The sequence below is a fragment of the Barbatula barbatula genome (genome assembly GCF_947034865.1).
Source record: "Barbatula barbatula genome assembly, chromosome: 3".
In the NCBI taxonomy this organism is placed as follows: Eukaryota; Metazoa; Chordata; class Actinopteri; order Cypriniformes; family Nemacheilidae; genus Barbatula; species Barbatula barbatula.
In genome coordinates, this window is record NC_136764.1 from 20,916,335 (window position 1) to 20,929,346 (window position 13,012).

Here is a 13,012-nt window from a genome sequence, read left to right on the forward strand (position 1 = left end):
GCAATAGGTAATATATAGAACGACCAATAATTTGATCATTTTTTCAATTTGTACGTGTGACGAATTGACAAATAGAATACAATATTCAAGTTTGATTTTATTTTATTTTAAGCATTTAGTTGCTTACGGGTGAACTTTTATTATTACACCGTCCAGTAGTTGCACCTGTTAGCAGCTTTTGTAATCACACAGCATCACAATCATCAGGCGGGCGTAACTGTACGGAAAATGAAGGGTATATTTTTGGAGTCAAGTCAAGCAACAGATTCCATAAGACACGGCCCACCAGCTGACAATGGAAATCAGCCTTAATTCATTTAGTCTGATTCAGCACTTCGCAGAAGCCTTGGGGCCCCAGTGCTGGCCTGGGTAGAACTTCACAGTGAAAGGGGTGCATGTCATCACATTGTGCACTTCATTCATAGAGATTCATATGAAGGAATCACACTAATCTAATGGAATCATTGGGTAAAGGGTGCTCTTGGATAGAAAAACAAGATCATTATGTTTAGTGTTTTGACACTAATTTATGCAGATTACCGAAATGCTTCACATATGTATTTGTGCATTGCACATTTATTGATGTCAGCATGACACCCTAGAACATAAATAGATAGATAAGCTACAGGCTCTTAGTAGGCTATGCAATTAAGGGTTCGGTTTCATGTGGACTTCTAATAGAGTACTTGCCATGACAGTGACACCGCAAATTCAATTTTTAAAACCCCTTTGAGCTCATTATCAACGGGCTGATCAGACGTCTGGCAAACCCTGCCCAAAAGCTAAGGACTATTACAATACGCCTTTTGCTGCCCTCTACTGGGTACCAAACGTCTCAACCTGCAAGCATTTAGTCTTCACAATGCAGGTGTAATTTGTTTGATTTTTATAAAATGCTTCATCTATTTTTTCACTATGTATTTCTGGTTTTATATATATATATATATATATATATATCATGCTGTATTAATATGCTGTATAGTTTTCATTTTTCCTAATCCTCATATTTACCACACTGTGAAAATGGATCAGCAGACTAGCCGGATTTTTTGCAGGCTGCCAATTTATCCCCTCAGATATACATGTTATAAAGTGGTAAAAAGCTTATTATGAATTCTTTAAAATGTAATTAAAACTAACCAAATAACAAATTGTATAACAAATATATTTTAACTTTTAAATGGCTTATGGACCCGACTAATACAATAAATAAATAACACTTTAAGAAGATGGATTTTTTATTTAACATACTTCAAAAAAAATTAAATATTACATTGTTTTTTATTATTATGTTTACATAGTCTTGCTATTTTAATTTCCATTATTCGCAACATTATTCAAAATATTCCATTTGCATTATTATTCCATATTTTGCTGTTCACAATCACAATTACTTGAAAATGTAAAGAAACAATACATAAATGAGTAAGTTATCCAAAGCAAAGTGAGACACAGACATCAGATGAAGCGCAATGGGAAAACTGGTAAGGAAAAACAAGACATGGCAGCCCCCAGAGAACACATCATTGGGAGGGGGAACACACTATTACAAACAAATGGCCTCTGGTGACATAACATAAAGCTTCCCTTCTGAATAATCAGATAAATTCATTAGTAACAGTTGGCAGCAGATGACAGAGGCTTATATGGCATATGGCAGTTTGATTATGGGTGCGTTTTGGTTACCCTGGAGAAAGTGTGAATATCCAGTGTCCACAGAAATAAATTGAACAAAAAATCTGTCAAACAGGGTTTTATTTTATGATCTTGATAGTCAGTGTATAAAATGTGTAGATTTGACAAGCTTGGTCATGTCTTGTAGTTTTCTATAGAGGGCAGTAGCTGACCAGACGTGTCATGACTTAAATGAAGAGTACATTCATTCATATGACCTCCAACTGCCTGTTTTAAAATACTGTTCAAAATAGAGAGCACATGAAACATTGCCCTAAGACTACAGTCACTCTGTAACTTAATAAAAATCTTGTTTCTGTTGTTGTGACTTTCATAAAGTCACATCAGACACACAAAGACATTTATATTATCTATTGATTCGTCTTAATGGCCACAAATTTCCCCTTTTGGGTGATATATATATACATATACATATAACCTGATATAAAAAGAAGTTGCTAACACTTAAGATGCTATTAACAATAAGGTGCTATAAGTTAACATTAGTAACATGCTTTAGCTAACAATGAACAATTAAGTTTTTTGTTAATGTCAGTTACTGTCAATTTATGTTATTTAATGGTGAATTAACTAATGTTAACAGTGACAACATTTGATTTTGATAATGTAATAAATGCTGAAATTAACATAACAATAAATTCTGTAGAAGTATTGTTCATTGTTAATTCATGTTAGCTAATGCATTAACTAATTTTTAACAAATAGCACCATGTTATAAAGTGTTTCCAAGAAGTTGTACATATTTAAAGGTGGTGGCTACCAACACCTTTCCTCAAACCTTAAAATCACAGCCGCAAAGGCTAATCTTGCTAAAAGGCGAGTTCTAGGAGGTGGCAAAGCCATGATAACCTAACGTCACAGGGCAGGGGCTAAGTCAAATCATTACCGCATATTAAATATGTAAGACCGAAAGTCATGCTGACTGACACGAAAAAAATGGGGAAATTTATCACAAATACGAATATAAGATTACTGTTCATGACAATGTCAAGAGACTGTCGGACCATCAGATGTTTCTCTGACTCTAAAGTCTTAAAATCTATCAAGTTCCATTAGGAATAAAGAACTTGTAAAATATTTTTGGTAATTTAACATTGTCTTGTCAAACTGTTTTCCAGCTGGAAGGTCCAAGTTCGGATGTTTCTCATCATCCCTCTGGGATTTTATAATCCTGTTAATGCTCTTACATCAAACTGTGCCAAGAACCTGCCCAATGAGCTGAGATCTTATAAGGCTAATTGCTTTTAAGGACAAAATAGGTATTTTCTTCTCTGCAGTGACTGATTATGAAAACAATGTGCCAAGAGGCGGTGAAATGTCGTAATTGAACAACTAATAATGTTTTAAAATGTTTACTCAAGTTTGCACACTAACCTTTTTTAAAGTGCATGTCTTCAAAAACGTCTTTTAAAGTCCCTGTTAAGATATTCTTTGTCATTTTGCCCCTTTCCATCTTGTTTCTCTAACAGAATTGAGAGTTAGAGAGTCACTGTCTTTGTTTAGATCAGTCAAGTCAAGTCAAGTCAAGTCAGCTTTATTTATATAGCGCTTTTTACAATTTTCATTGTCAAGAAAACATTGACTAAGCAAAACATAAAAGGTTATGCAAGTCAAAACACAGGTCAAATATCAGACACACTATAAATTCATATGCAGTGTTAATTAAATAGGACTATAAAATTCTAAAAAGGCTTTCTGCAGCACACAAGGATCAAGTCACTAACAGACCACCTAGAAATCCAGCTCCTATATTCACCTCTCTGCATCGTCTCTGAGATTTCTAGCATCTTCAGTGTTGGTGAGTCATACTTCTGTGTGACTATACTTTATTTTCTTCAATTGTAAAATGTAGCTGGTCAAGTGATTTTTTCCCCTCAATTATTATAATTTTTGCTTAATGTTATGACCGGCTAACTACCTAAAATGGTTTGCTTCAGAATTAATATTGCATTACAAGTGCTGTAAACCTTGGATGGATGATTCTTAAAATGATCCTGAAATTTGAAATTTGTTCAACTCACAATCTAGGCTCTTTTCTTGATTTGTTTTGTTTTTTGTAAATTAAATAAATTGAAGACTTAATGTCTGTATACCTAAAGAAGCGTTTCTCAAAAATATGGTATGGAAATATGGTAATTTCTCTATTGATTCCTTTATTTATTGACCATACAATCATTGACACATTCACTGGTAAGTCTAACTTAAAACAACATCGGACTGCAAAGTAAATGTCCCATGGAACCATAATGGCCTAGGGGAATGATTTCACGTCGGAATGTTAATTGAAGCAGAACAAAAACTTTATTGTGGAGAGTCGGTACTGTGTATACAAATTTGCAATGGATACGTTTGTGACATGGAATGAAAAGAAAGATTCACAGCAGATGAAACGAAGACAGACAGTGGACCTCAAGTTTACCATTTTGTTGAGGCGATTGGGGACGAGTGGGGCTCGGAACCCTTCCATATCTTCAAAGTGGGGAATGGCAGAAAAAGTTTGAGAAACACTGACCTAAAGAGACAGGTACTGGTCTGTGTCTTTTCCCTGATGCCACAATATGAAAAGCTTTGTAGGGAAAATATGCAGTACATTACTAAACCAATAATGTACACTCTCACACTTACTTAGGGAAGCCGGAGTGGCCTCTTTTTGACCGTGAAACACAGCTACACCATTTCATCCCCAGAAGATAATGAGGTGTCTATTTCATCCTGTCTGTGGGTAAGAAGCTGACATTTATATTATCGGGGCTAATGGAGAAGAAACACAGGGAAGACACTGTTGAGCCGCTGTGTCCTTCTCTTCCTCAGAGCTGGACTCTAGCTGGACTAACTATCTGTCTCTGAGCCTAGAAAAAAATCAATAACCCATAAGCAGCTCTGGTGAGGCCATAGTCACTTACTTCTGTTCAACATCACACACATCATTTGAGTACAAAGATCAGTCAGGTGTGTGTTTGTGTGTGTATTCTCTTTGGCTTCCATCAAAGGCAAGGTAAATTAAGAGGAGGAAAACTCATTTCCTGATAACTTACTTAGACAATCAGAGATAGAGTATTGCCTGTGCTCTAAAGAAGAAATCTCATGGTAAAAAAAGCTTAGTCATCATGGAAGACTTAGATTTAGTGACAGGAAATAAGTGGTTTCTGAATATGCATTGGCATATATGGTTACATTTAGATAAACATATAACTATTAACTATAAGAAATACAAATATTTAATCAATTGACACACATAAATGAATAAAAACTGAAAGACAAAAACATTAAACTGACAGTTAAAACAATTAAGTTTACAATTTAATTGACGTGTAAATAATCCTTTAACCAAAGCGTAGCTCTGGAACCATCTAGCTGTCAACCCAAAAACGTTAACTAACCAAATAAGTGATTAACAAAAATAAAACATGATAAATATACTTTACTCAAGAAAGTGAAGCATACGAAAACACATCAATAATTCTCTAAATGTGATTATACAAAAATGACATATTGTGGATATACGAAATACAGTGGATTGCAGCGGTGACACCCACATGTGCACTGTACAGCTTGTTTTGTGACTAAGTCATTCCCTTAAATGCTATTGAAGATAGTATCTTCATTAAACAATGTATATAAACTTTTTGTTCCTAAATTCAGACTATCCAACGACCAACATCAAACCAACTTTATGCCAGTGGAAAAATACAGAATTTGTAAATCTGTACTTGCAAAATTTGGCAAAACTAAATAAGACTAGAGTCTTATTTATAAATAGGACTAAACGTGCATCTTCACATCACGCGCATCTCATCACCTTCACGATGTCCGAGAGCGAGTATGTGAGAGTAATTAAATAAATGAAGGATTAAGAAGTTTCCAAATGATTCCTGTTAAATTGAGTCTGCAAGTAATAAAAATAGCGTATAGTGTTTTTGATTCGGTCCTCAAGGGGGCCCTCTGGTGGTAGTATGCGTAAAGGGAGGATCAGCAATGTGTACTAGTAACCCCAGTAATGTAGCTGTCTAAACTGAAAACTGCTTGAACTGACACAATTTAAAATACAGCAGTGCCATTGTTTTGTCTGAAGATGCACAAGTAAGCTAAGGCCAAGTCCTGGCTTCCACCCCTGCAGGAAACCACCCCAAGTGTCTGTTCAGCTTTTGGTCAAAACGGGGCAACACAGAGTGAGATCAAGTCAAATGTTATAAGGAGAAAAATACAGTGTTGTCACTAGTCAGTGTCTCTGTGCCCTTTATATAACCTCATAGTAAGTAAAAAAAAATCAGACTCCAACAAGGCTGACAAAATTGACGGGTAGTCTGATCTGACAGGATTGCTGAATGTGAACTTTTGAATAAAATAATCTTCGCATCATGCCAGGCTCTGTCGACAGCCTGACAAATCCTGTCACGAGATGAGATACCTCAAATCCCGGATCCCGTGTTTCCGCAAGTCTGTTAGCTTTCATTCTCAGACCTCGGGCCTGCAGACCAAGGGCTGGCTGAAAATAAACACCTATTAAAGCCATTTATTTCTTGTTCTTCAGAGAACCATGACAGCATAAACTGCCTGGAACGTGTACTGGTGGGATATTTTTGGAACAGATTAGAGCACACTAACCTATGACAGACACATTCATTTGCTGGAGGGGGTAGGGAGACATGTGCATCACCCAATTGTTGTGGCGATAAGAAAAACTGCATGTGCTTTTTCTGAGGATGAGGATGTGGATTGACTTTTCATTAATCTGTGAAACAAGACTGTGAAACAAGACAAACTGTTTTCCTTTGACAAGAAGTTCCACTTTATAGCACAAAGATTTTCAATAAGACACTAAATTGCTCAAGACACACAGATCCGAGCATTATAATCATTCTTGCTCTATTGGTTGGGCTGAATCAAACCATAGCATTCAAAATATCACTGGTACACCCCTGTGTAATGCAAATAATGTCATTTGTGAGCTGAAAAGCAGTTCATTTATTATTTAAGGAATCTAGTACCATACAAGATGTTAAATGACTGATTTACGGATACTCGGTTCAGTCCTGTTTTAATGTTAATTAATATTATCTTGAGTTCAAACCCACAGAATGCTAATGATTATAAATAGGAATGTGAGCAGACCTCAGTCTATAACCCATTCCAATTAAAAAAAAAATCTCAAGTCGTCCAAAATATGTACACATTCTCTTCATGATTATAAATTGACGGAGTTCTGCGCAGTGACATGTAAACTCCCTTAAGAGCAGATAGTGCTTGTTAAATAGAATCCTCTCCGTCCGCAGAGGATTTGTGGCGTGACCAATAATCTCATCCCTCTTCCCAACATTTCTTCTGGTTTGCGTTGGAGTGATTCTGGAGGGAAAAGACTAATGTCCCAAATCAGCTGTGGAGGGTGAAACGCTTTGCTCCGACATTTAATGCATGAGTGATATGTTTTTCGTCTGAGCAGTTTCTCTTTGTTCTCTTTACATTTTTACATTTAAGCATTTGGCAGACGCTTTTATCCAAAGCGACTTACATAGCATTATCCTATACATTTTATTTGTTGACGCAAGAAGTCTTCAGTGACAATTGCATTGGATTGTGTCTTTAAAAATGGTTATAGTTATTGTTTAAAAAAAATTTTAAACAAATTTGATCAATATAAATTGTTTTTAAAATGTATAGTAACTTGGTCAAGATAACCACATATTTACAGAAACATTTTGTCATGATTCTCGAGTGGTGAGACAAGGACAGAGGACCCAGGTGCAAACAGCGGTTAACATAGATTTAATAAATAATAAAACAAAGACCCACGTGGGGGTAACATAAAACATGACATGGGTACTATAACAAGACTAAAACTAACTACACTTAAACAAGACTACAATAAATTTTACACATGAACCACAAATAACTAAACTAACAGGACACATGAACGAACCACATTGAACCAGCACAAGACAGAAGATACAAGGGCATTAAACAAGGGACCAAATCAAGAGGGGAACAGGTGAAGGGCATTAATCAATAACGAGGGTAACGAGAGGATGGGAACAAAGACGAGACCAGAGAGAGTGTATGTAAGACAACAATAATTGCCTCTCTCCACATTAAACATGAGGTTCTGTCATTATCCTGCCACTACACTAAGAGAAACATGACACATTTACAGTCCCATTGTGATCAACTTCCCTTTAGTATTGTGGCATATTTAAAAAAAGAAACTGAATATTATTTGACAAAAATAAAGGGTGTTGTTTGTTTTCTCCACTGCAAATTGATTTGATTTAGTAAAATAGGTGTTTGATTCAGAAACTACCGCTGACTGTTGTTCTGCCCAAGCCCTCGTGATGTCATCAGAGGAAGATATCCTCAGAGGAGAGGTTCATTTTCAGATTTTGATTTAAGATTAAAGACGTTTTTTTGTGGATTGACCTTGTAAATAAACTGTTTACCAGATAACTAGCGTAACATTTTATGTCACTGGGACCTTAAGGAATAGAGAAAACCAATATGGAGTTTTGACATGAGGACAGCAGAGTATCCCATAAGCTTATATTGTATTTATGTGCACAAATTAATATGACTAAATTAAACATCATAGATGGATTATATGATCATTTGTATTTGGGTCCTTCTACAGGGACATGGAAATATTTGAACACTGCCGGTTTTGTTGTTATGTTCTAACAAATAGTCAATTTTAAATCATTAGTGTAACTAATGAATTGAATTAGCTTGGTACATCTGGCTGCAGTTCATAATTCTAAACAGGTAATGTTATAACTAATACTCATGTACAAACTTTAAACTAGTGTATATGCTGTACATAGTGTGCAGATGAATCTCTTTAAGACAGACAGACAGACAGATTTCAGTCATATAAATGTTATCAACCACAAGTACGGTACGTGTGAGAGCTCCTACGGGTAGCCTATTACATGTGAGTAAATCTCTCTCCTCTCCATGCCTTGTATCTCTCTTTCTCTCTGCTCGAGTGTGTGGCTTAGCTGTGACTCTGGTCTGCATACACAGCAGTAGCAGGGCAACTGTCAAACAGCGATCATCTCTGCTGCTTCGCCGGTTAAATCTGCATGCCGATTTAACAGTGGAGATTACCCCTGCATCATGAGCACTGTTTTACTAGCAACTGCACAAGTAGATTAAAGCCTGATGCTCGCCTGGCACTGGATTATTAGAAGGACGATTTCTGCGAAGCGTGAGAAGTGATTAAAGAGGCAGAGGACCAGACAGTTCATTGGTGTGTGTCCAACAGAACTTTCCTTTCTGCAGTGTTGTCTCACGGCAACAGCGTAATGTGTGTTTTTGAGGCGTGATCTTTCTTCATCTTTGGTCTCATTATTGTGTCTCAAGCTGTGCATACGCTTCTATCCAAGAAATCCTGAACCGCTTTAATGGTCACTTCGAACGCCAGCATTCAAGAAAGAATGAACTTCATTAGAGAAAAACAGTAGTGTGAAATTTGCCCAGGTGTGCGCTGGAGTGTGAACTTTGGGAAAACGCTTAAGGAGAACTTGGAGAGATGTCCAAACCTTCACGTCTGGTCAAACCGTCCAAGCAGTCCCGAAAGGAACCTGCAGGGAATCGCTCACACATGCTGGTAGTTGGAGAGAGATTGATGAGGGCTGGCAGTGAGGGCAACCTGGTGAGACCACCGCAGCACCAACAGATGTCACCTAAACTGGGTTCCTATCCAGGTACAGGTATGAAGAACCATCACCATTTGACTTATTTCGTGTTTCACAAAAGAGTGGTTTCAGAATTCTTGCTTTGTCTTCCATGTCTATTAAATCTAACAGGTGATTCACAAATATTTTGTCTTAATTGGTTTAGATTATCTTTACTATGACACACCGTGTCTTATAAATGTTTTGCATACATTTTTTCTGTAATTGACAGATACAATAAAACAATTAGGAAGTATATACTGTTACATTGTTTTAATTGTCAGCTATACAGTATCTAGGGGAGGAAATAACTCCCTCGCCCCCCTAGACCCAGACCTGACATGCTTGCAGACACACATACAGAATGCTTACAGCTCTGTCCTGAGTTTAGATTCGCCCATCCGAGAAGAGTGGTGGGCTACTGAATGGTGTTCCATACTACAGCACATAACTTGTGCGGTTTGGCTGGTACCTTCTCTATAAGGGGGGATTAAATCCAGTCTGCATAATCACTTGATTTTATCTGTTCTAATAAAACAAGCAACTCTCAGCCAGATTCACATTGTTTACATTGCACTACAGGGCTGCATGCATGACTGAACTGTACACACCAGTACTTATGTATCTGCTCTACCGGACTGTTTACACACACACAGCACCATTTGCACTCTATACTGCTCACTTGCACACCAGGAATATTTAACTGAATGCTCATTTGCACTAATGGACCACTTCCATAACTGCATTAACCTATATACTGCACTGTAATTCTATTAACTGCATCTAGTCATCTATTGCACTGTAACTTCAATAACTGCATTAACTAATCAACTGCACGGTAATTCTATTAACTGCATCTAGCCATCAATTGCACTGTAACTTCAATAACTGCATTAACTAATCAACTGCACGGTAATTCTATTTACTGCATCTAGTCATCAATTGCACTGTAACTTCAATAACTGCATTAACTAATCAACTGCACGGTAATTCTATTAACTGCATCTAGTCATCAATTGCACTGTAACTTCAATAACTGCATTAACTAATCTACTGCTCTGTAACCTTATTAACTGCATTAACTCATCTTCTGGACTGCAACCTATTAACTACATTAATTCGTATACTGCACCGTAACTTTAATAACTGCATCAACTTCTACAACTGCATTAACTCACCTATTGCACTGCAACTTTAATAGCTAATGTCAATAATTTATGCATACCTAAGTCACTTGCACTATTTTAGTCTAAATTATTATCTGTTCATATCCACCTGTACATTAATGCTCATAGTATATAGTCATCTGTATATATTGTTCATAGTTACTGTCATATTTTCATAGAACACACCTACTGCAAAATATTTTTATAGTCCATGCCCACTGTATTATATTTTTCATATTGTATTCTGTATTTATTCTAACTGTATATCCTGCACTTGCTAACTGCACTTCTGGTTAGACCTAAACTACGTTTCGTTACACTGTACTTGTATATGTGTAATGACAATAAAGTTGAATCTAATCTAATCTAATCTAACATACTGTAGTGCTGGCATATTCAACTGGCAGCCCAATTGGACATTTCACTGGCACCGTTCATATAAAAAGTAATGCAACCTCAACATATTGATGTTAAATTGGAAATGTATTTTTGAATGCTGTTCTCAAGGCTAAATATTACTTTTATATACATTTTTTATTAGAATTGTATTATCAACGTCTTGCATCACCTTCACAATTAAGTTGAATATAAACATCCCATCAAAGAGGGACGGACCCCACTGTTGGATTAAATTAACCCAGAAACAGCTTATTGGACCCAGACAATTCAGCGTTTGGAACGAAAACAACTCGATGGCTGGGTGGGTCCCTTTTGACCCAATGCTGGGTTGAAAATCCAACATTTTTAGCGAGTAGTTTAATAAATTAGCATGTCCGAACGATAGTATTAATGTACTTATTTGCATTTTATATTATCTAAATAAACATGCCTCAAGATGGCTTTAAAAAGTTTGCAAGTGTGTGATGCTCAGAGAGACGTACATTGTTGCAGCAGTTGACTTACAAGTTTTGACAGTGCGTTTGGGCAAAAGTTTACAGGAACTGTCAACAATCTAATTGGGTCACTTTAGAAACCACATGGTTGCTAATGGGTACAAGGAGCTCTAGTTCAGACTTCTTGTGTCAGTTCACATCAAATCTGAGAATGACTTTGTCTCGTGCTGCGGGTCACTGCACGCAGAACATCATGTCATATAGAATCTATTTAAAGTTTGACCTTAAAGGTCCAGTGTAAGAAATATAGCGGAGATCTAGTGATAAGGTTGCGAGAATTGCAAACAACAACTTACTCTACCCCCCCCCCCCCCCCTTTCGAAGCACAATGGTGGCTGACACATATGTCGACATGTTTTTCCTCCTTTGCTGAAGAAGATAAAGTATCTTGGCTACTGTAGAAACAACATGCATGTAAAGGCACCAGAAGTGAATGTAGAAATAATTCATTCTGAGGTAATAAAAACATAATTCTTTATTATGTGAGGTCTTTCTTTATACACCTCCGAAGACATACATAATTACTACTATAATTAAATTGCATTTCTGTCTGTAGATCCTCCAAAAAATGACACACAGCACTTTTAACCCCTAAGATAAATAAAATAGCCTGCAATTTTAGGTTTTACAAATAGATAGCAATATTGAGGCAGATTGCGGCACAAAAAAAGTCCCTAATAATTGGAATCACATGTGCAGTGCTGTTGTATCAGTGTTTCATTTGCACTAATTTTTGATTCTTTAAATTTTGCACATGGCTCATTCATATTATCAATCTCCGGTGACTTTCAAACATTGATGTCAATTTCACTGCTTGAATTATTTTCTCTCACTCTGCTTTGAGACTTATGAGAGACAAATTTAGTGTCTCAGATTGAAGATACATGACATTTCTATAAGCAAAGATCACAACACAGCGTGGACTCCTCTCTACCCTCAGAGGCTCCAACCGTGCTGAAAGAGATTTTTCTAAAAACCCAGCAGCACCACAAGACTCGAGCTGCCCCAGAGTCATTTTAAAGCCTATTTTCCTTTGGCTATACGCACTGAACCGCAGTTCAAATTCCATTTTTAGCGGTGCGCCGAGCAGGGGGGATTCTAGGTTTGAAATATCAGGGGGTCTCAGCCTCCAATGAGGATGTATAAAATTATATAATACATAGACACTCTTAGCACCACATACTGTATACATTACTAAAATGCATAATAAATAAAGAATATGCAGAATAAAGACAAGTTCTTGTTATTCAAATTAACAAGCAACATTTATAATTCAAAATGACAACAACAGCCACAAATCCATATAATAAATGTCACAATCAACTGCAGAATCATTATTTTCTGGAAGGAATAACTTGATATGATGAAAAAAAACAGCACACTCTGCTTATGATGTTCACTCCATTCTGTGCTGTTGTGAACTGAAGAATGCGCTAAATAACGCAGCCTGGCGGCCGTTTTCATTACAAAAGTTTTAAAGGGGGACTAGATCTCGAATTCTTGTACAGATTACATAATTACTCACAATATTTTAGGGGGGCTAATATAGAACTTTAGGGGGACTTTAGCTCCCCTAAAAAGGGCCTAGCAACTC

At 36.7% G+C, this 13,012-nt stretch overlaps 1 protein-coding gene across 1 annotated transcript in view; it reads left to right on the forward strand.

Annotated features, from left to right (window-relative positions):
* The first annotated feature begins 9,267 nt into the window (after window positions 1-9,267).
* The window catches only part of LOC306892184 (sickle tail protein homolog), a 45,570-nt gene continuing 41,825 nt past the window's right edge, over window positions 9,268-13,012 (forward strand). The window contains exon 1 of the mRNA XM_079453072.1: window positions 9,268-9,395. Coding sequence (XP_079309198.1) covers window positions 9,287-9,395 — 109 coding nt within the window. The 5' untranslated portion in view covers window positions 9,268-9,286. The remainder of the gene's footprint in view (window positions 9,396-13,012) is intronic.